Source organism: Aquarana catesbeiana, linkage group LG09, assembly GCF_042186555.1.
Source record: "Aquarana catesbeiana isolate 2022-GZ linkage group LG09, ASM4218655v1, whole genome shotgun sequence".
Classification (NCBI taxonomy): domain Eukaryota; kingdom Metazoa; phylum Chordata; class Amphibia; order Anura; family Ranidae; genus Aquarana; species Aquarana catesbeiana.
Genome location: NC_133332.1, coordinates 40788506 through 40810507, shown reverse-complemented (window position 1 = coordinate 40810507; position 22002 = coordinate 40788506). Strand labels below are relative to the sequence as shown.

At 44.8% G+C, this 22002-nt stretch overlaps 1 protein-coding gene across 2 annotated transcripts in view; it reads right to left on the bottom strand.

The window, feature by feature from the left end:
- LOC141107537 (HLA class I histocompatibility antigen, C alpha chain-like) overlaps positions 1–22002 on the bottom strand; it is a 137579-nt gene that overhangs the window by 82554 nt on the left and 33023 nt on the right. For both annotated transcript variants that reach the window (XM_073598339.1, XM_073598338.1), the window contains exon 5: positions 2274–2531. In XM_073598339.1, coding sequence (XP_073454440.1) covers positions 2274–2531 — 258 coding nt within the window. The remainder of the gene's footprint in view (positions 1–2273; positions 2532–22002) is intronic.

Genomic DNA, 22002 nt, shown 5'->3' with positions numbered 1-22002 from the left:
CCGATGGAGCCTACACATGGTCAGAAATTTCCGACAAAAAGCACCCATCGAACATTTTCCATCGGAAAATCCGTGTGTACGGGGCATAAGGCTCTTCAGTCTGTAGAAAAAATAAATAAAAGTCAGCAGCTACAAATACTGTAGCTGCTAACTTTTAATATAAGGACACTTCCCTGTCCAGGGATCCTGTGCTGAGCGGTAGCTCTACTGACCATAGGGGTAGCTCATTCAGAACTACCGCCATTCACAGAATGCTTCATATCTTTTCGAATGAATACAAACATTCTCTGAATGGACCAGGTGAAAAGGTTCTTGACGTCTTGTATTCATTGAAAAAAATTACATGTCATTCTGTAAATGGCAGCACTCCCGAGTGAGCATCTTTATGTGATCAGTGTGCAGTAGGGCTGCCCATCTACACAAGATCTAGAAGATATAGGCTATCAATGTAGTATTGCCAACTATTACAGTGATTGCCAGCTTCCCCAGAGGCCCATCAGTTATGAAATACACTATATTGTCAAAAGTATTGGGATACCTGCCTTTACATGCACATGAATTGGCATTCAGTATTGAGTTGGCCCATCCTTTTCAGCTATAACAGCTCCAACTCTTCTGGGAAGGCTGTCAACAAGGTTTAGGAGTGTGTCTATGGGAATTTTTGACTATTCTTCCAGAAGCGAATTTGTGAGGTCAGGCACTGATCTTGGACAGGAAGGCATGACTCACATCTTTGGGACGAATTAGAGCGGAGACTGTGAACCAGGCCTTCTCGTCCAACATCAGTGCCTGATCTCACAAATGTACTTCTGGAAGAATGGTCAAACATTCCCATAGACACACTCCTAAACCTTGTGGACAGCCTTCCCAGAAGAGTTGAAGCTGTTATAGTTGCAAAGGGGCCCGTAGCGAACCTCTGATCCAGGCACTCCTTTTCAGCTGATTTCAATGTGAAATCAGCCAGGGCTGAATGAGCAGGGCTTTAAATAGCCTTGCTCCTTCACTATCTAGTGTGGCTTTGGTGATGATGGTCTGAGGGAATCTTGGCTGGAGTGTATATCAGAGTAAGTCAATGACAATTTTTTTTTTTTTTTTAATTTTGATGGGCATTTCTCTGATGGATGTACTAACACACTGGTCTTGGTTTTGTCTTCCCCTCTTTTTTCTTTTTTCATATATGCATTCTTGCTACCTCCCTGTTTAACGATGTGAACATCACAGTGTTGTCAGGGAGATCTTCTTCACATCATTCGTGCCATTGATTCTGACCATCCCACCTGCCAGCATATGCGGATTTTCTTACCGATAGGTAGGTTTCTATCCTCTCCATAGTATTTTTTATGGATTGCTCTTGTCCTTGTTTTAGCCTCATGAATTGGTTTTGTATGCTTTTTCTTAGGTTTGCACCTTGGACTCCAGCTCACATACAGGAGCTGCGCCCAGGCCAGGAAGCTGCTTCCTTTGGATGCCAGTAGGGGACTTCTTTCAGTCCTCCCCTGGCATGTCTGCTACTAATACATATTATGGGCTAAACCACTAGGGCATTGCGTGCAGGGAGCAGGATGCGAGGTTGCATATCTCTCATTTTAACTTTGTGGATGCTTAGGAATACAATGTAAGGGACCTTTTCTGATGTAATTGATCTGGGATGGAAACTGTTTGTCTTTACATTGATTATTAATCATTGATACTTTACGTATCCCCAGATGTCAATCGCTCTATAAAGAACCCTGACGAAGAAACTGTTTTCTCTGAAACGTATCGGTTCAAGGAGTTATGTCGATTCACTCTCATTGGTTTTTCATTTTTGTATTCATGTTCATATGCATTCATACATTTTATATCTTTTTATTTTGATATTATTGTTCAAATAAATGATTTATACTTATTCATTTTTGTTTTGTTTTGTGGTAGTGCCTCCAAAGTCCCACATTTAGGGGTATTTTTCTTTGGTTCTAGTTGCAAAGGGTGGGCCAACTCAATATTGAACCCTACAGACTAAGACTGGGATGCCATTAAAGTTTGTGTGTGTGTAAAGGCAGGCATCCCAATACTTTTGGTAATTTAGTGTATGTATGCACAAGTTTGCAATTAAGATATTACCTGGAGTTCGGCTTTTGAATATGTTAAAAAAACCAAATAAATTATTATACAAGCCTCCATTTAGAAACCCAATTTGTATTTTAAAAATGAACCCATATTAATAACAATATTTACTTAATGCTGATCATGTTCCAGCATTATCCCCCAAAAGCCCTGAAAAGTTGACTCACCTTCAGTGTCATTCAGACCCAATTTCAGCATCTGGAGAAAACGTTGCATGCGCAGCTGCTCCTTGAACTCACTAATACTGGCATCCAATAAGGTGGAATTGGCTCTTCTAAACCATGGCACTCTGCGCTCTATCACCTCATTGTTACTGTCATACCAGTACAGTGTGATGTCATCAATGGACCTGGTCGAGTAGTAAGTCGGGTAGTAGAAGGTAATGTCATTGGTGACAGTTGTGAAGAAAAAATGTGAGTGGCTGACTGTGTAAGAGAAAGAAAGAAAAAATGTAACAGAAAATAAAACATAGATATAGTAAAGTCAGAATTTATCCATCCATAGTATGTACTGTACAATTCCTGGAATAACTGATTTCCCTCTGCAGTGGGACATTCAATTCTGGAGGAGATCCATCACATACACAAGGTGAATTCCATTGCTAAAACACATTTTTAGTACAGTTGGGAAGGATTAAAATGACAAATTTGCATTTGCGGGAACGTGCCGCACCTGCATTTTAAACATCCGGCTTGCGGTTTTGGCACAGCCTTATTCACTTACATAGGAGAGTTTGACAGGAAGTCCTTCCTATACTGTTGTAATGCAGGGCTTGTGACCAGTTATCATGCTAAGTAATGTGATGTTTCTTAGGTAAGGTAATGGCTCCCTCTAGTGTCCTTGTTTATGTTAAAACTGAGTCAAGACATTTTTTTTTCTTCAAGACTTGAGACACAGCGCTGCAATGCATTATGGACCGTGTAGTTTAAGGAGGGAGTGACTCATATGTTTAACTCAGTTTGGGAACTACATACCCACGATGCCCAGTTCACCTACCCACAAGGCCAAGTCAGTGAACAGCCTGCTGGGTAAGCAAAAAAAAGGAACAGGCGTGGCATGTTTTCTCTCTCTCCGGACACCATCTTACACACAGCAGGAGGGCTGTGTGTGTGTACCCAGGGCTGGGAGAGCCTGAGGCCTACAGCGGAGAGTGGATCGCCTGCCCCAGAGGGATCCTTGTGATCTGCCCTGCTGATCGAGCAGGAGGATTGGTCTGCATTATAGGACATTTGAGGTTTCCTGCATTACAGTCGCCGGCTATCCGAAGAAGCAGCGCGGTATGACGACACCAGTTTGGACTGGACTGAATTCCCAGGAGGAGGACGTTGCAAGCATCTGTACCTGGTGTGGTGAGCGGGCACTTGCCCAATCTATAGAGTGTACTGTTGCTGTGTTGAAAAGTTACAGACGGCTGGTGTGATTTGTAGTCCTACGGAAGTGTTCTCATTCAGCCATAGCTCACACACAGTGGAACTGCAGGACGGCTGTCCATGTGCTATAAGGTAATGTTACAACACATCCACCGTTAAGGAGGAGTTATACTAATTGCCTTTTGCCACCAGTATACAATCTACATGTTCTGGTTTCCCTATCTGGATTATAAATACTGCAGTGAAATAAGCTAGCTGAAGAAAGAAGACGACGAGAGACTTTTACCTGTGGTTATACAGCATTATAACCCACTTTAGTAATATTGAGAAGTGCATTGCAACCTAGGGGGAGCCCTTCGGTAGGCAGGATAAATATCTGTATTGTGTCACACTATTGTACTGCAACTGATGTTACACTATTAATTTAGTGTGTGTATGCTCTGAGTCGAGAGTGGGAAGGTGCTCAGTATCACGGTTTTACCATACTGAGCATAAGTCCCACCTGTTGCCTGTCTGCATATTCAAACAAGTGACCATCAAGGTTTTGGGTTCACACATACACACCTTGATTGATGTTACTCTCACTCTGTATATCAGAATTATCACTATGTCTAACATGTGAACAAGTTTTCCAGTAAACTGTTTGTGTGGTTAAGTTACAAGGTGTGTGAGACTCTATTACTTATTACAGCTGATGGAGTGGCGGATACTCAGGTAACGGTAAATATACAGTATAATGTGTTATTCCTGTGTTGCTCTTACCTATTGGGTCTTACACCCACAATATCACACAGTTGTGCCTAGGGGGTCAAGGCCATTTTCTGGGGTTGAGAGGCAGAGTGCAGGCCCAATCAATTATCAGCAGCCCCTTAGGGGGTCAGTGCTACACTGTAAATCTCTGCATTAAAATTGTGTACACAACAAAGCTGCACCCTGCCCTCTTGAAGGCGGGCAGACAAGGGTGGTAAATACGTTGATCATCCCCCTGTTTTTTCTGACACTGCCCTACTATGTGAAAGGAGATGTAGTGTTATCACATGGGCGAGAAATTAGGGAAAATCTCTCTCCAATGTGGTTACAAATGGGCTGTAGTTAGACCTTCAGGGTGATCGTACACATTACAATTTGATTGCATAATTTCTTTTAAAGAAGTATAGCCAAAGTTATTTTGTCTATACTCCTCCTGGGTGGGTCACAGGAGTGCAGCTTGTTCTGCACTCTTATGACCCATTTTCAGCCCACAGTGACTGGTCCAGGCTTGGGAATGATCCCGACTTTAAAGTTGGGATACACCCAGAAGCCTAAACTGGCACCTGGCTCCGTCTCTCAGTGACCTGCTGAGAGCCTGAGCCAGCCACTCCCGTCACCAGCACAGCCTGGCGCTCCACTGAGCACTGGAGGAGCAGAGCAGAGAGCTGGAGACTGAAAATCATCAGCTCTTTGCTCAGAGCAGAGGGGGAGAATTGAGCGATCAGCGGTGTTTGATCGCTCAGCTGTCAGTGCAGAGCCAGCGGGGGACAGATGCATAGCAAACATTATTCTGAGATCATAATAAAGTAAGAATAGAAAAACACAATTACTGCAGTATCAGTCTGTGGCCACTAGATAGCTGTCACACAACATATAGAATAGGAAAACACACGGACTGCAGTACCAGTCTGTTGCCACTAGATGTCTGTCACACAACATACAGTATAGAACAGGGGTAGGCAACCACCGGCACTGGTGCTGCAAGCGACACTTGAAGCCTCTCTTGCCAGTACCCGACTCCCTCCCCATCAGCAGAGCAGACAGGGGAGTGTCAGTGAGACACTAATGCATTCCAGTTTCAGAATTCCCCACACTGCACCTGCACTGAGGGGGAGGCACTGCGCCCCCACACATTTTAATAGATGGTAAACATTGTTTGGTTCTCTAACTTTGCTGCAGCTGCGATCGTCAGCTTTTGTGATGGGGAAGAGATTGGATGCAGTTCTACTAGGGGGGGTCCCTGTTTCCAGGAGGAGGAGGACTGTCATTGGCCACTGCTAAAGCTAATCACAGTCCTGCTAGCCCCGCCCACCATCTGCAGGAAGATGACTTGATTGGTTGCCACTACCAATCTCAGAAAGAAGAGATTTCACTGATTGAGAAAAACAATCAGGTGACAGGTTGTGAAATTACTGTTGAGCTTCTGGGAACTTTGTTGAAATTATTCCTGAACCTTTGCATCACTTACTACTGAACCCCGGCACTCTGTGTTCCTTTAAGCCACAGACAGTATTCAGTGCAATGAAAATCACACCCAACTTTTGCTGCGACGCAGAGCGCCGCACTTTTTCTCAGCTTCGGGGCCCCAACTTATGTTCCTGCACACAGGCCCACTGCTTTCAGAAAATACCCCTGACCTGAGCTCATCATTGCACATCCATTCCAGATACTTGTATGTGACATCACATACATCACATACATCACATGCATCACATACATCAAATACAAGCACGTGGGCTAGATGCGAGAGTTGGATCAGCAGGATGAGTGTGCCAGGACAGGTAGATGTGTCTCATCTCTGCTTCCCTTCACCACTCTGCGTATCACACATATCATAGATGAGAAGAGGGTACAGAGGTGGGGCAGATGAGCAGGAGGGTACAGCAGTGGGGAAAATGAGCAGGGGGGTAGAGCAGTGGGGCAGATGTGAAAGGAGGTGTATTGGTGTGACAGATGAGCAGGGGGTTACAGTGGTGGGGCAGGAGAGCAGGGGGAACAGAGGTGAGACAGATGTGCAGCAGGTACATTTGATAGGGCAGATGAGAAAGAGGGTTACAGTGGTGGGGCAAAAGAGCAGATGGGTTCAGTGTTAGGACAGATGAGAAAGTGATTCAGTATTGAGACAGAAGAGCATGGGGGATACGGCGGTGGAGCAGATGTGCAGGGAGGTACAGTGGTGGGGCATATGAGAAAAGGAGGTACATTGATGGGGCAGATGAGCAGGGGGTTACAGTGGTGGGGCAGAAGAGCAGGGGGTTCAGTAGTGGGAGGGATGAGAAGGGGGTTCAGTAGTGGGACAGAAAAGCAGGGGGGGTACAGGGACAGATGAGCGGGGGGAGGATTCAGTGTTGGGCCAGATGAGAAGGGGGTTCAGCGGTGGGACAGAAGAGAAGGGGGTACAGCGGTGGGGCAGATGTACAGTGGCAGGGCAGAGGAGAAAGGAGGTACATTGGTGGGGCAGATGAACAGGGGGTTACAGTGGTGGGGCAGGAGAGCAGGGGGAACAGAGGTGGGATGGATGTGCAGGAGGTACAGTGGTGGGATGATGAGAAAGGGGGTTACAGTGGTGGGGCAGATGAGTAGATAAGTTCAGTGTTAGGACAGATGAGAAAATGGTTCTGAGGTCAGACAGAAGAGCATGGGGGTACGCCGGTGGAGCAGATGTGCAAGGAGGTACAGTGGTGGGGCAGATGAGAAAGGGGGAACATTGGTGGGGCAGATGAGCAGGGTGGTACAGTGGTGGGACAGATGTACAGGGGGTTAAAGTGGTGGGGCAGATGAGCGGGGGGGGGGTACAGAGGTGGGACAGATGAGCGGGGGGGGTACAGAGGTGGGACAGATGAGCAGGGTAGTACAGTGGTGGGGCAGATGTGCAGGGGGTTACAGTGGTGGGGCAGATGAGAAAGGGGGTACATTGGTGGGGCAGATAAGCAGGGTGGTATAGTAGTGGGGCAGATGTACAGGGGGTTTCAGTGGTGGGATAGATGAGCAAGGGGGGTACAGAGGTGGGGCAGATGTTCAGGGTAGTATAGTGGTGGGGCAGATGTTCAGGGGGTTCCAGTGATGCCTTCTGTGTGCAGCAGCCCCCCTAATATTTAACTGAGCCCATCTCGATCCAGCGATGCAGGAGTGTCTTGGCTGCCCAGGACTCTCCCTCCTCATTGGCTGAGATGGCAGTGCCACGCCATTGGCGCCTGCTGCTGTCAATCAAAACCAGTGAGCTAATGAGGAGAGAGAGAGGCGGTGGGGCCGAACCGTGGCTCCGTGACTGAATGGACACATAGAGCAGGGGCTTGGCTTGGGTGTCCCCATACTAAGCTGCTTACCTTGGGGGCACTTGGCAGAAGGGAGGGGCCATAAGTGCCGGTGAGTGACCCAAGAATAGCAGGATCTGGGTTGCTGTGTACAAATGCACTGCACAGAGAAAGTAAATATAACATGTTGTTTTTTTTTTTTTTAAAGAAAAAAAAACAAACTTTATTATCATTTTAAACTAACAACTGCATGGTCAGTTCTCAGTGTAGAACAGTGGGGGACAGATGCATATTAAACATTATTCTAGGATCATAGCTTGGTAAGAATAGAAAAACAGTGACTGCAGTACCAGCCTGCGGCCACTAGATAGCTGTCACACAACATATAGAAAAGGGAAACCGCAGTGGCTGTTATACCTGCCAGTGGCCACTAGATGGCTGTCACTGTGTATCTAGCATAGGGAAATGCTGTGGTTGTAGTACCAGCCTGTGACCACTAGATGGATGTAATACAACATATAACCACTTGACCTCTGGAAAATGTTATCCCCTTCTTGGCCAGGTCATGTTTTGCTATTCAGTACTGCGCTACTTTAACTGACAATTGCGCGATCATGCAACACTTTACTCAAACAAACTTTATATCATTTTTTTCCCCATTCAAATAGAGCGTTCTTTTGGTGGCATATCAGATATGCAATCCAGCACAGAGCGGCTGCCCTGCAGCAGTATATTTGTGTGGGGTGGTCCACAACTGGATAGCGTTACAATACACAGTGGCTGTAATACCAGTCTGCGACAACTAGATGGCAGTCATGGTATCTAACATAGGAAAACACAATGGCTATAATATCAGTCTGCAACCCCTAGATGGCTGTCAAAGCATATAGCAGTAGAAAACACAACAGATGTAATATCAGCCTGTGACCACTAGAAGGCTGTCACATTGCATTAGAATAGGAAAATGCAGCCCCTGTATTACTAGTCTATGGCCACTAGATGGGAGTCACGGCATGTCTAGCATAGACAAATGCTGTGGCTGTAGTACTAGTCTGCAGCAACTAGATAGCTGTCACACCGCATGTAGCAGTGGAAAACAAATTGGATGTAATACCAGCCAGTGGTGGCCCGTCCATCGCTGCCGCCGCCTCCTTATCCATGCGCCTGGCCCCTTTCAGGACGCCGGAGGCATAAACTCCTATGGAGGGTTTTTTTGTTTTTTTTAAGCACCTGATTAAAGCCAGAGGCTCTAATAGGCTTCAAAAAAGGGTGTGCTTGAGGCGCCAAGAGTGCGCCCTGATCCCACCCAATTGTGTGAGCATGGCGAATGAATTTTCGCTATTTTCACACCACAGTGCCTCCCCGCCAATCAGAAGGCAGGTCAGTGAGACCTGTTTCCCGATTGGCCAAAGCACCAGACAATCCTATTGGATTGGATGCCCAGCACTTTGGCGAAAGAGGAATAGAGCAGAGGAAGTATGAGGAGCAGACTCCTCCGCCGCTGCTGCTGCCTGGAGGAGAAACAGGAGGAGAAGGCACCACAGCCCGGTAAGTGCCGGACTTCCTGCATGGGGGGTGCAGCGAGCCACCTCTGGGGGGTACCTGTGTCAGTGTGGCACGAGTCACCTGCGGAGGGTGATTATGTGCTGCTGTCAGTGTGCCACGAGTCACCAGCAGGGGGGGTACCTGTATCAGTGTGCCACAAACCATCGGTGGGGGAGGGGGTGCTGTCAGTGAGTATACTATCTGTTATGTTGAGCTGCATACCCTATCTGTGATGCTGATCTATATACTCCTGTGATTCTGGGGCTGTATACTCCTGACACTATGGGTGGAAGCAAGTGGAATACAGGGGACGGAGTGGGTGGATTATATAAGGGGTGGGGCTTATGAGAATTGGGAGGGACCAAAAAGGAAGGGCTGGGGGCTGGCGCTAAAACTTTACCAGCCGCCACTGCTACCAGCCTATGATCACAAGATGGCTGTCACACTGCTTATAGGGGTGTCAAACTCCATTTCATCATGGATCGTATTAACATTTTGGTTGCACTCATAGGGCCAGTTGTATCTGTAAGACTAGATGTCCAGAGCAACCCCACCCCCCACCCCCACCTTCAGATATCAAGAGCCCCCACCATCAGAAGTGAAAAGTCCCCCACCCTCTCTTACATCTCAGTGCATCCCTCTTCCCTGGTGCTGCTCCTGGGAAGAAGCTGGGGCAGAGCAGGAAAGCAGAAAGTGTAGAGTCTGGAGGAGGACAAGAGGAGGACTGGAGTCAGCTGCTGGATGACAACGCTGAATTCGTGGACAGGTAATTCTCCTAATATTACAATTCTGCAGCTACAGTATTTGTAGCTGCTGACTTTTTATTTTTTTCTGAAGGAGCCCGGAGCTCCTCTTTAATACAAGGTGTTCTCGGGTCCAATGAACTGGAGATATTGACGTCATTGCCATTGATTCCATACAATTTCTATCTTTTGTGCTCCAAAATTCAAATGCATGTGAATTATGTTATTTCTGTCTGATCTCGGCTCCATTCACACTCATGCGACCCCAAAGTTGTGTGATTTCCATTGCATCTTACATTGCGACTTTGAAGCAACTTTGGATGGGTGTTACTTGGATGTGACTTTGGCTGTTCACTTTGGCTTTGACTGTCGCACTGATAATAATAAGATGTGACTTTTATATGACTTTGTGTGTCCAAAGTCGCACGACAAGTCGCACAAGTGTGAATAGAGCCTTAGGGAACTAAATTGTCTATTACTACAAGAAAAAAACCTTAAAATGCACACTTCTTTTAACCACTTGCCGACCATATACAGTAAATATAAATGGGGCAAGACGGCTCCCCTGTGTAGGATCACGTACCTTATATGTGATCCCGCACTTCTGGGTCTGAGGCGCACACGTGCGCCCCCCAGGACCCGCTAGTCGTTCGGGACACAGGCAGAACGGCGATCTGTAAGAAGGGAAGGTTGTGATCCTGTATTTCTACAAAGCAGGAACATGGATCTCTGCCTTCCCATAGTACAAGCAGTGGCGGCCCGTCCATTAGGGGCGAACGGACGCCCCCTTATTCATGCGTTCAGCCCCCTAATCTACATGCAGGGCGCCGAACGCATGGATTCCAATAGGGGGGAGTGTTTTTTTTTTTTAAGAGGCTCTAATAGACTTTAAAAAGGATGGGCTCTTTTTCAGTCCTGGCTCCAAGCAGGGTTGAGTCGAATTTGTGATCTGGTCACTGACACCACCCTCAAAACATTTCCGGCTCTTCAATCTCAAGCTGATCTTCCCCCTAATGAGTGCTTTCACTACCTCCAAATTGCTCACTTTGCCCAAACAGTAATTGGCTCTTGTTCCTCTCTTGACAGCCTCTCAATCTTTGAAAGTATTTGTAACTCAGACCCACATGCCCCGGGCATTATATCACGTCTCTATAATCATCTCACCTCCCCTCCAGCTAATCTCCCTTCCTATGCTGCACAGTGGTCCAAGGACCTACAGATCGAATTGGATGCTGAAGATTAGGCAAACATATGGAAGAACACGAAATCTTCATCACATAATATTTTAGCACTGGAAGCTAATTATAAGATTCTCATGCGGTGGTACCTGGTCCCAGCAAGGATCTCTAAATTCCTACCGAACTACCTACCTGTATGTTGACGAGGCTGTGGGGAGAGAGGTACGCACCTCCACATTTGGTGGGCATGCCCTATTGTACAACAATTTTGGACAATAATATTCCATATGGCCTCTACATTATTAAGTGAAACTATAGACCCTGACCCATCCCTGGCACTCTTGAATCATGTGCAGGGGAATCTCACAAAAGTCCAACTTCGCCTACTTTTCCATCCTACTACAGCAGCTAAGCAGACGATAGCCAGAGCGTGGAAAACCCAGAAACTAAATATAGTAGAAGTGAAAACTAAATATAGTAGAAGTGAAAAATAGAGTCACCCAAACCATGATCCATAGTAAAATTGAGGCCACCATACTAGACCGAATCCCCCAACATTGTAAAACCTGGGCACCCTGGGTGGAACATTTTCTCCCCCCAGACTTTGATACACATTTGCTACAACCATAGCCCCTTGCAAGTATTTTAATCACTAACCGTAATCCTCCGGGGGCCCGTGTGGTCCCGCCGACTGACCCTCTTACTCGTTCTCTTCTTTTTTTACCCTTCTCTAATGCCGTGTACACACGATCAGACATTGTCCGGACATTCCGACAACAAAATCCATGGACTTTTTCCGACGGATGTTGGCTCAAACTTGTCTTGCATACACACGGTCGCACAAAGTTGTCGGAAAATCAGATCGTTCTGAACGCGGTGACGTAAAACACGTACGTCGGGACTATAAACGGGGCAAAAGCCAATAGCTTTCGTCTCTTAATTTAATTTGAGCATGCGTGGCACTTTTGTGGATTTGTGTACACACGATCGGAATTTAACCGATCAGATTTTGTTGTCGGAAAATTTTATATCCTGCTCTCAAGCTTTGTGTGTCGGAAATTCCGACAGAAAAAGTACGATGGAGCCCACACATGATCGGAATTTCCGACAACACAATCCGATCGCACTTTTTCCGTCGGAAAATCCGACCGTGTGTACAGGGCATTACTCTTTTCCTAATCCTGATCTTACCTCCTCTATCTATTCCTATTGGTCTCATCTATAATCTCTACAACAATATTATTACTTGCTGATCGGACCTACTTACGGTCTTTGACTCCCTCGCAGACGAATAATCTTGTTAATTTTTGTCTCTTTATTGATTTTCCTCTTTTCAAGAGTCGTAACCCTCAATGATCCTACTTATGTATGCATTCTACAGCACTCAATGTAGTTAGAATTGTCTTATTTCAACACGTTGGTTTAAATTTTTCTACCAATATCTTTGTATAATCTGCACATGAGATGCACTGTAAGTTTTGGTCTCTATTATACAAATGAGATTATTTGTTACTGTTCTGATTGATTTTGCGCAATAAAAATTTTTGAACAAAAAGAAAGGATATAACTCAGACCCACATGCAGGGCTGGACTGGGACAAAAATTTGTCCCTGGACTTCATTTGGACTTCATTCAGACCGGCCCACTTTAATTTTGCAAACACGCACAAAAACAGGCGGCCAATAGCCCAGAGTTCCCGACCAACCTCAGGCTTTGGGACTCGGGGCTAATAATGGTCATTGGTAATACAGAGCTTTTTGGGGCCCACTTGGGTGGGGGGTTTATGACCAGTTGGGTGGTTATATGACCAGATGGGGGGGTAAATGACCAGATGAGGGGGTAAATGATTAGGTGGGAGGGGTATATGACCAGGTGAGGGGGTATATGACCAGGTGGGGTGGTATATGGCCAGGTGAGGGGGTATATGACCAGATGAGGGGGTATATGACCAGATGAGGGGGGTATATGACCAGGTGAGGGGGGTATATGACCAGGTGAGGTGGTATATGGCCAGGTGAGGGGGTATATGGCCAGGTGGGGTGGTATATGACCAGGTGAGGGGGTATATGACCAGATGAGCGGGTATTTTATTAGGTGGGGGTATATGACCAGGTGAGGGGCTATATGACCAGATGAGCAGGTATTTTATTAGGTGGTGGTATATGACCAGGTGGGGAGTATATGGCCACGTGGGGGGTATATGGCCAGGTGGGGGCATATTACCAGGTGAGGGGGTATATTATTAGGTATTGGGGTATATGACCAGGTGAGGGGGTATATGACCAGCCGTGTGACAATAGCAAATGAATATTGGCTATCGCCACACTGATCCTCCTCCAGACCAATCAGGAAGCGGGTCATGAGGGGATCCGATCGCATTGGCCAGCAGGAGGAGGAGGGAGGCAATGCATGGCGCATGGAGGAGAGAAGGGAGAAGACGCACCGAGCAAACAAGCAGCCTGTAGAGAAGCCACTGCCCGCCGCGTTGCCCACGAGATGGGGTAAGTGTGGGGCCCCGGTTGACTGACTGATGGAGAGGGGTGCCGCCCGTGACCCCTGTGACCCAAGGGGGTAGGTGTCGTCCGAGACCCAACCGACTGTCTGCCGCCCCCCCCCCCAAAAAAAAACACCAGCCACCGAGTACAAGGACCTCCCCCACACAGTTAGCAAGCACTCCCTAGGCACACATTTAACCCTTTGCTCGCCCCTGATGTTAACCCCTTCCCTGCCAGTGTCATTAGTACAGTGTCAGTGTATATTTTTAGCACTGATCACTGTATTGGTGTCACTGGTCCCCGAAAAGTGTCACTTAGTGTCCGATTTGTCTGCCCCAATGTCACAGCCCCACTATAATGCCGCGTACACACGGTCAGACTTTACGGCAGACTTTGCCCGGTAGACTTTTCGATGGACAATATACATATTGGAGTTTTTTTTTACCAAAAACATGTAGCAGAACACATATTGGCCTAAATTTATAAAGACATTTGATTTTTTACATGTTTTTATTGGATATGTTTTATAGCAGAAAGTAAAAAAAAATATTGTTTATTTTTTTTTCTAAATTGTCGGTCTTTTTTTGTTTATAGCGCAAAAAATAAAAACTGCAGAGGTGATCAAATACCACCAAAAGAAAGTTCTGTTTGTGGGGAAAAAAAGGTCCTAAATTTCATTTGACTACAGCATCGCACAACCGCGCAATTGTCACTTAAAGTAAAGCAGTGCCGTATCGCACTGGGGAGAGTGCAAGGTCTGATCAGGTCCGTCTGAAAAACTGACAGTCGGATTTGATCAGAAAGCCCCTATGAAAGTGCCCTAAAGGTCCTTTAAATTAGCTTTACTCCAAAAGAATACAAAATGTGAAATGTATGAAATGTTACGTACCTGAAGAAACAATAGGAGAAGATGGGAAAAGGATCACCGACAGCGATATAAAAAGTACATATGGCTCCATCATCCAGCTACTGATGACACGTTTGCTTTCTCAGTGTGCAGTAGAACCAGATGAACCTGTCCCTGGATTGTGATGGTGGTAATATATATTTCTCTCCCTTTTCAAACTGGAAGTTAATAAACAGCAGTCTGTAATATAATGTTGGCTCAGATGGGCTGTTGCGGTTTTATCACTCTGGAATTATTAAGTTGGCACAACATCATTTCTTCTAGCCTGAGGTCTAGTCCTGCATGGGAACACTATTCTTTATTTACCGTATATACTCGAGTATAAGTCGTTCCGAGTATAAGTCGAGGCCCTAATTTACCACAAAAAAATGGGAAAAACTGACCCGAGTATAAGACGAGGGTGAGAAATGCACAGCTACTGTAAGTGGAAAAGAGGGTCAACAATGCCCATTTGCAGCCTCACTGTGCTCATTTTCAGCCATAGGTCCCCCGAACTTCAAACTCGGTAGTTAAGGGTTCCTAGATGCCCCCCTAGCTGCAGCCAAAATTTGGGGTCTCTGAACCCAAAGGGTCCCGAAATGACATTGCTGCAGACAGACACAGTTGACTGAATTTGGGGCCCCGTATCTTGGGGCCACTTAGTGCTAAGAACCCCAAATTTGGTGTGCAAACCCAGTGGAACTAGCACCATAAAATTTCCAAAGCTGTGGTTTCCAGAACTAAGTGGCCCCGAGATACAGGGCCCCAAAAATCAGTTCAGAAAATGTCAAGAACTTTTCTGCAGCAGAGAATGACATTTTCTGAACCGGTTTTGGGGCCCCGTATCTCAGGGCCACTTGGTGCTAGGAACCCCAGCTTTGGATATATTATGGTACCAGTTCCACTGGGTTTGCACACCAAATTTGGGGTTCCTAGCACCAAGTGGCCCTGAGATACGGGGCCCCAAAGTCGGTTCGGAAAATGAAATTTTTTGCTGCAGAAAAGTGCTTGACTCGAGTATAAGTTGAGGGGGGCACTTTCAGCACAAAAAAATGTGCTGAAAAATTCGACTTATACTCGAGTATATACGGTATGTGTTCAACCCTTTATGTCCATGATATACATGTTGTACTACTTCTCAATTATTTTAAGATGATAAAGAAGCATACCTTTTGTAACAGGCTATACAAGTAAAGAGCATGCCCCTGAAACATCCTAAGTTTCATGGACAACAAATAATAAAAATGGTTGGTTAACCTGGTCAGCCCATGACCAGGCCATTTTTTGCAATACACTGCGTTATTTTAAGTGACAATTGCGCGGTCGTGCGATGCTGTACCCAATATAAATTTAGGACTTTTTTTCCCCACAAACAGAACTTTCTTTTGGTGGTATTTGATCACCTCTGCAGTTTTTATTTTTTGCGCTAAAAAAAAAGACTGACAATTTTGAAAACAAATAAACAATATCTTTTACTTTCTGCTATAAAACATATCCCATAAAAAAAATGTAAAAAAATCAAATGTCTTTATAAATTTAGGCCAATATGTATTCTGCTACATGTTTTTGGTAAAAAAAAAAAACCCTATGTGTATATTGATTGGTTTGCGCAAAAGTTATAGTGTCTACAAACTATGGGATAAGTGACACTTTTTGGGGACCAGTGACACTAATACAGTGATCAGTGCTAAAACTATGCACTGTCACTGTACTAATGACACTGGCAGGGTCAAGGTTTTTTTCCCCCACAAATAGAACTTTCTTTTGGTGGTGTTTAATCCTCTCTGCGGTTTTTATTTTTTGCGCTATAAACAAAAAAATGACTGACAATTTTGAAAAATAAAACTATATTTTTACTTCATACCATAAAACATACCCAGTAAAAAATGGAATTTATTCATCCGTTTAGGCCAATATGTATTCTGTTACATATTTTTGGTAAAAAATAATCCCAATAAGCGTATATTGATTGGTGTGCACAAAAGTTATAGTGTCTACAAACTATGGGATAGATTTATGAAATTTTTATTTATTTTTTTTTTTACTAGTAATGGTGACGATCAGCGATTTGTAGCGGAACTGCGATATAGTGGTGGAGAAATTGGACACTTTTGACACTTTTTTGGGACCAATGACACCAATACAGTGATCGGTGCTAAAAAAAAATTCACTGTCACTGTACTAATGATTCTGACAGAGAAGGGGTTAACATCAGGGGCAACCAAAGGGTTAAATGAGCTCCTAGGGAGTGCTTTCTCACTGTAGGGAGGATGTTGGGCTGGGGGAAGACAGAGATCCGTGTTTCTGCTTAGCACAGAATGACAATCTGCCTTGTAGACCGCTGTTCTGCCTCTCCTGAGAATGATTGGCAGGTCCCGGCGGACATCGGATACGTGACTTCCCGCAGGAGGGCCGCCCTGCTGCAGTATATCTGAGTGGGGCAATCCATTAGACCCCATACACACTATTAGATTTTCTGCAGATTTTTGTCTTCAGAGTTACCAAAACCATATAATATGATGTCAAACCTTAAAGTGGGGTTCCACCCAAAAAAACAAAAATGCCTGAAAAATTCTAAAAACAAAAACAAAAAAACATTTGGATATTTTTTTACTTACCTCTAAATGCCTGTTGCTAGGTGGTCCCTCGTAGTCTGCCTCTTCCTTTCCCTGGCTGGTGACATCACTTCCCCCTCGGCACAGGAAGGGCTCAGCTCTGCTCCCTCCCTCCTGTCAATCATCTGGGACCCATTACAGGTCCCAGGTGATTGAGCGGCCAATCACGGCCACAGTCACAGCCCGGCGCCCACAGTTGAAATGCCGGCGCCGATGAGCGGAGGGGGAGACGAGCGGGGCTTTGATCCCCCGCATCGCTGGACCCAGGGACAGGTAAGTGTGCAATTAAAAGTCAGCAGCTGCAGTATTTGTAGCTGCTGACTTTTAATTTTTTTTTTTTTTTAATGGACCCCCTGGGTGGAACTCCTCTTTAAGAATTTCAATTTGTATGGAATCAGGCAGGCCCTTGCACTACATGGTTTTGGGAAATCTGAAGATAAAAATCTGCAGAAAATCTAATAGTGTGTATGGGGTAAGAGGTTAAAGCTGAACTATGGGCAGAAAACCTTTCATTTAACACAGTGGCATCACTAGGGTTGGCGTCACCCCCCCCCCCCCCCCCCCCCTTGGAAGTTAATAAACAGCAGTCTGTATTATAATGTTGGCTCGGATGGGCTGTTGCGGTTTTATCACTCTGGAATTATTAAGTTGGCACAACATCATTTCTTCTAGCCTGACGTCTAGTCCTGCATGGGAACACTATTCTTTATTTATGTGTTCAACCCTTTATGTCCATGATATACATGTTGTACTACTTCTCAATTATTTTAAGATGATAAAGAAGCATACCTTTTGTAACAGGCTATACAAGTAAAGAGCATGCCCCTGAAACATCCTAAGTTTCATGGACAACAAATAATAATGATTTTTTTTTTTTTTTTCCGTCTTTTTTTGTTTGTTTAGCAAAAAATAAAAACCCCAGTGGTGATTAAATACCACCAAAAGAAAGCTCTATTTGTGTGAAAAAGATGATAAAAAATTTTGTTTAGGTACAGTGTTGCATGACCGCGCAATTGTCATTCAAACTGCGTCAGCGCTGAAAGCTGAAAATTTGGTCTGGGCAGGAGGGGGTTTAAGTGCCCAGTAAGCAAGTGGTTCCCCGTCCCGCTCCTCAACAACCAGCTATTGTTAAAACGCCGGCTCCAAGAATTTGCATCTGAACCATATCTGGAAACCGCAGCTGAACCACTGAACATCTGCTTGGAAAATTTGCAGTGAAAACGGAGGGGAAATTCGCACCGGACATATGAGAATCTAGCCATCTAGCCTAAATCTCCCCCAATATGTCAGACAGACAACTATGGAAGAGGTTCAGAGGGATTGAGAGGTTCCAAAAAAGGTACAGCTGGAAGTCGTGGACCCCCAATTAAAGTGAACCTGACCTGACACTGTTATAGTCTTCAGATATTCTTGCATCTCTGTAGAACCTCCCTGGATCCTGGACGCACGTACCCTCTCAGCACTAAGCCCCCAACCTCCTTCAGCTGACACATGCCACAATTTAAGTGATTAGCAGATTCTGTGACATTTGATCACTTGAAGTGATTGTAAAGGCTCGTTTTTTTTTTCTTTAAAAATAACAAACATACCGTATTTATCGGCGTATAACACGCACTTTTTTCCCCTTAAAATCAGGGGAAAATCGTGGGTGCGTGTTATACGCCGATCCCCGCTAATTGTGATCTATCGGTGGCGATCGCCGCTGACATTCACATAGCGTGTAGTTTTAAATATGGCGCCGCGGAGTTCGGAGGGACTCGGCGGAGCTGGACGAGCGCCGCCGAAATCACAGTGACTGGGTGGAGGCGAGATACACATAGTCGAGTGTTCTCGGCTCTTTCCGGCGCCGCTCACAGTCATGCCCAGTCCCGCCATTGGACCTGTGTTATGTCCATCATAGGGCGGGACTGGGCGGGACTGTGAGCGGCGCTGGAAAGAGCCAAGAACACTCGACTATGTGTATCTCGGCTCCGCCCAGTCACTGTGATTTCGGCGGCGCTCGTTCAGCTCCGCCGAGTCCCTCCGAACTCCGCGGCGCCATATTTAAAACTACATGCTATGTGTATATCGGCGGCGATCTGTCCAAGCATGTAATGGACACTGGGGGCAAGGCTGCACTGACCACTGGGGCAAAGCTGCACTGACAAGGCTGCAATGGACACTGGGGCAAGGCTGCACTGACACTGAAAAGGCTGCAATTACACTAACAAGGCTGCAGATGGACACTGATAAGGCTGCATTGATGGGCATCTTAATGTAAGTTTTTTTTCCTTAAACTTCCCTCCTAAAAGTTTTTTTCCTTAAAATTCTCTCCTAAACTTGGGGTGCGTGTTATACGCCGATAAATACGGTATATACTTACCTCCTCTGTGCAGATGGTTTTGCACAGAGCAGCCCAGATCCTCCTCTTCTCGGGTCCTTCTTTGCTGTTCCTGGCTCCTCCTCCTATCGAGTGACCATCAGCCAGCAGCCTGCTAAAGGGCACACCCAAGCCAAGTCAGAGCTCTGTGTATCCATTCAGACACCAAGCCCCACTCCCTCTCTCTCCTTATAGGCTGACTGATTTTGATTGACAGCCGCAGGAGCCAAGGGCACCGCTGCTGTGTCTCAGCCAATCAGGAGGAGTCTCTGGGACAGCTAAGACACTCGTGGACATCGCTGGAGAGAGAAGGGGCTCAGGTAAGTAATTAGGGGGGGTGCTGGGGACACAGCTATGCAAAGAATGCATTAAGATAAAAAAAATCCTTCTGCCTTTACAACTCCTCTCTCTCTCACCCCCTCTCTCTCTCTCAACCCCTACCTCTGTAGAGATAGAGCTCTAAAATAAGGAGGTGGAGCCTAAAGAGTAAGGAGTGGAGTTTATAAATGAAGGGTTGGATCTTAAACAGGAAGGAGTGGGACACATTTATACGGGGGGCTGATTTTAGTCTTGCCTAGGGCAGCACAAACCAAAATACACCACTGCATGTGATGTGACTTGAATCTGCCCTCCTAGAATGTAGAGACATTTTTGCACTGAAAAAAGACATTATAGACTTGGGACTATGGAGGGTACAAAGGCCCCAGTGGTGGGTCTTGTCTGCTACTTTTTCAGTTTTATAATATACCACTGTCATACTTTTTTTAAGGTGTAATTGGTGGCCTTATTGCTGTTGATCACATCCACACTTAGGGTGAAGGTTCCTGGGCACTGTAAATGTAAATTAATTTGCAGTCCAAGAAAAATGCAGCTGCTGTAGGGGTTATTGACTTTCAACAAAATGGTTATAGCTATGACAAGTAAAAGGTTAATGTAAACCTCTTTAGGCTGGGTTCACACTTGCTGCAGCCACGGCTCACAGCAGGGGGTCCGGTGCGTCCCTGTACACCAATTTAGGTGCGAATCAGGTCCGAATTTCTGTCTGAATTTGCACCTGATTCAGAGCCAAAGACACAGAGGACCCTTTTTAAGTGCGGACCCTGGCCCCCCGGAGATATGGAAACCGCATCCAATTTGCATAAGTGTGAACCCAGTCTTATCAGACACAGATATTCAAGCAACAGGGTAAATTATTTATTTTTTTCTTTTTCTTTTACGTTTTCAGAGCACCCAGGAACCCTTGAACTTAGGGAGTTCTGTGAGCAAATACAGATTTTCCATCTAGGAAGACTTGTACCACACCTCCCCAATGTATGTTGTACTGGGGCTTAAAGACCTATGGATGTCTGCATTTAGGTTCTTCTTCATCTGGATAAGTTTACCCAAATGTGAGGTGTACTTTAAACCAATAAACCAAATGCTCTTAATATAAAAAGAGCAAGCAGTATTTCCTGCTTACCTTGAACAGGGAAAGCAGCTAATGTTCATTCAGCCACTAACACTAAATCACGCAGATTAGTAACACATTCCATACAGAAACCAAATCACAACTCTGTTTTTTTTTCTATACAAACCAACCTTACCTGAGATGCTATTTTCAAAGTTTAAATGTTCTAATGTGTTCCAATATTACAATACAAGGCAAAGGAAGTTCCTCAAAGTCTAGACATTCCAGTCATCTTTGTGTTAGTCATACTGTATGTGCTGAAAACATACTGTATATAATTAGTTTCATTTAAAAAAATGAATTATTTGTCCAGAGGTTTATGTGTGTCTATGAGACTTGATTTCACCCTGCCCCTTTAAGCCATGTCTACTATCCAGACCAATGTGGCCTTTGAAGCCTGCAGTGAAGCTTTTTTCTCTTTAGTGTGCCCAACCCTGAATTCTCCCACAATCCTAGTGGTTCCCTTTACCAAAGAGATATGATTTTATGAAGGATTTGTCATAGTTTCCAATGGTTTGCACTTTGGATGGTAGTAGACATGTATAGGGTTGTATTTGTCCTTTATTTATTGTATGTTTTGGTTGTTTCCACAACAATTGTTGTTAGAGAATGGTTTTCCAAGGAATTGTAGTATCTTCCATTTTTTTTTCTCTAGCAATTATTTTTGAGCCCAGAACGTTGAAATTTTTATTTGGTCAATGTCAAATTATCAATACACATTTAATTGTATCTTCTGAAAAAATCCTTCACCAGCCTTAATCTTGTAAAATGTTAGCTTCTGATGGTCCCTTGTTTATGGAGAATCTTAGAAGGGTACTGATGCATTGATATTCACTCACCTTTTCTCTGTTCATATGTCAGTGCTATCAAAGATACCCACCAGGCATGGAGTTCCCTGTGACTTTTTCCCCTTCCTATAAGGATGATATGCTTAGTAAAAATGGCAGTGTAAACCACTGGATATAATACTCAGCACAAAAAAAAAAAAAAAAAATTGGCCAATGGATGACATTGTTTTTCAAAATCTGTATTTTTTATTATACATTTTTATTTCTCTGATTTTGAAAATATAATGAAAATTAAATAAACCTGAACTCTAAGATTATATAGCAAATACAACATTCAGGCTACTTGTTTTCATTGTTAATACAAAAAACTTTATTAGAAAAAGAACCCAACTTTTTTTTTTTTACAGAATATGAGTTTCTAGTAGGGATTAATAGTAATTGATATGATCTGCTTAAATTAACATTA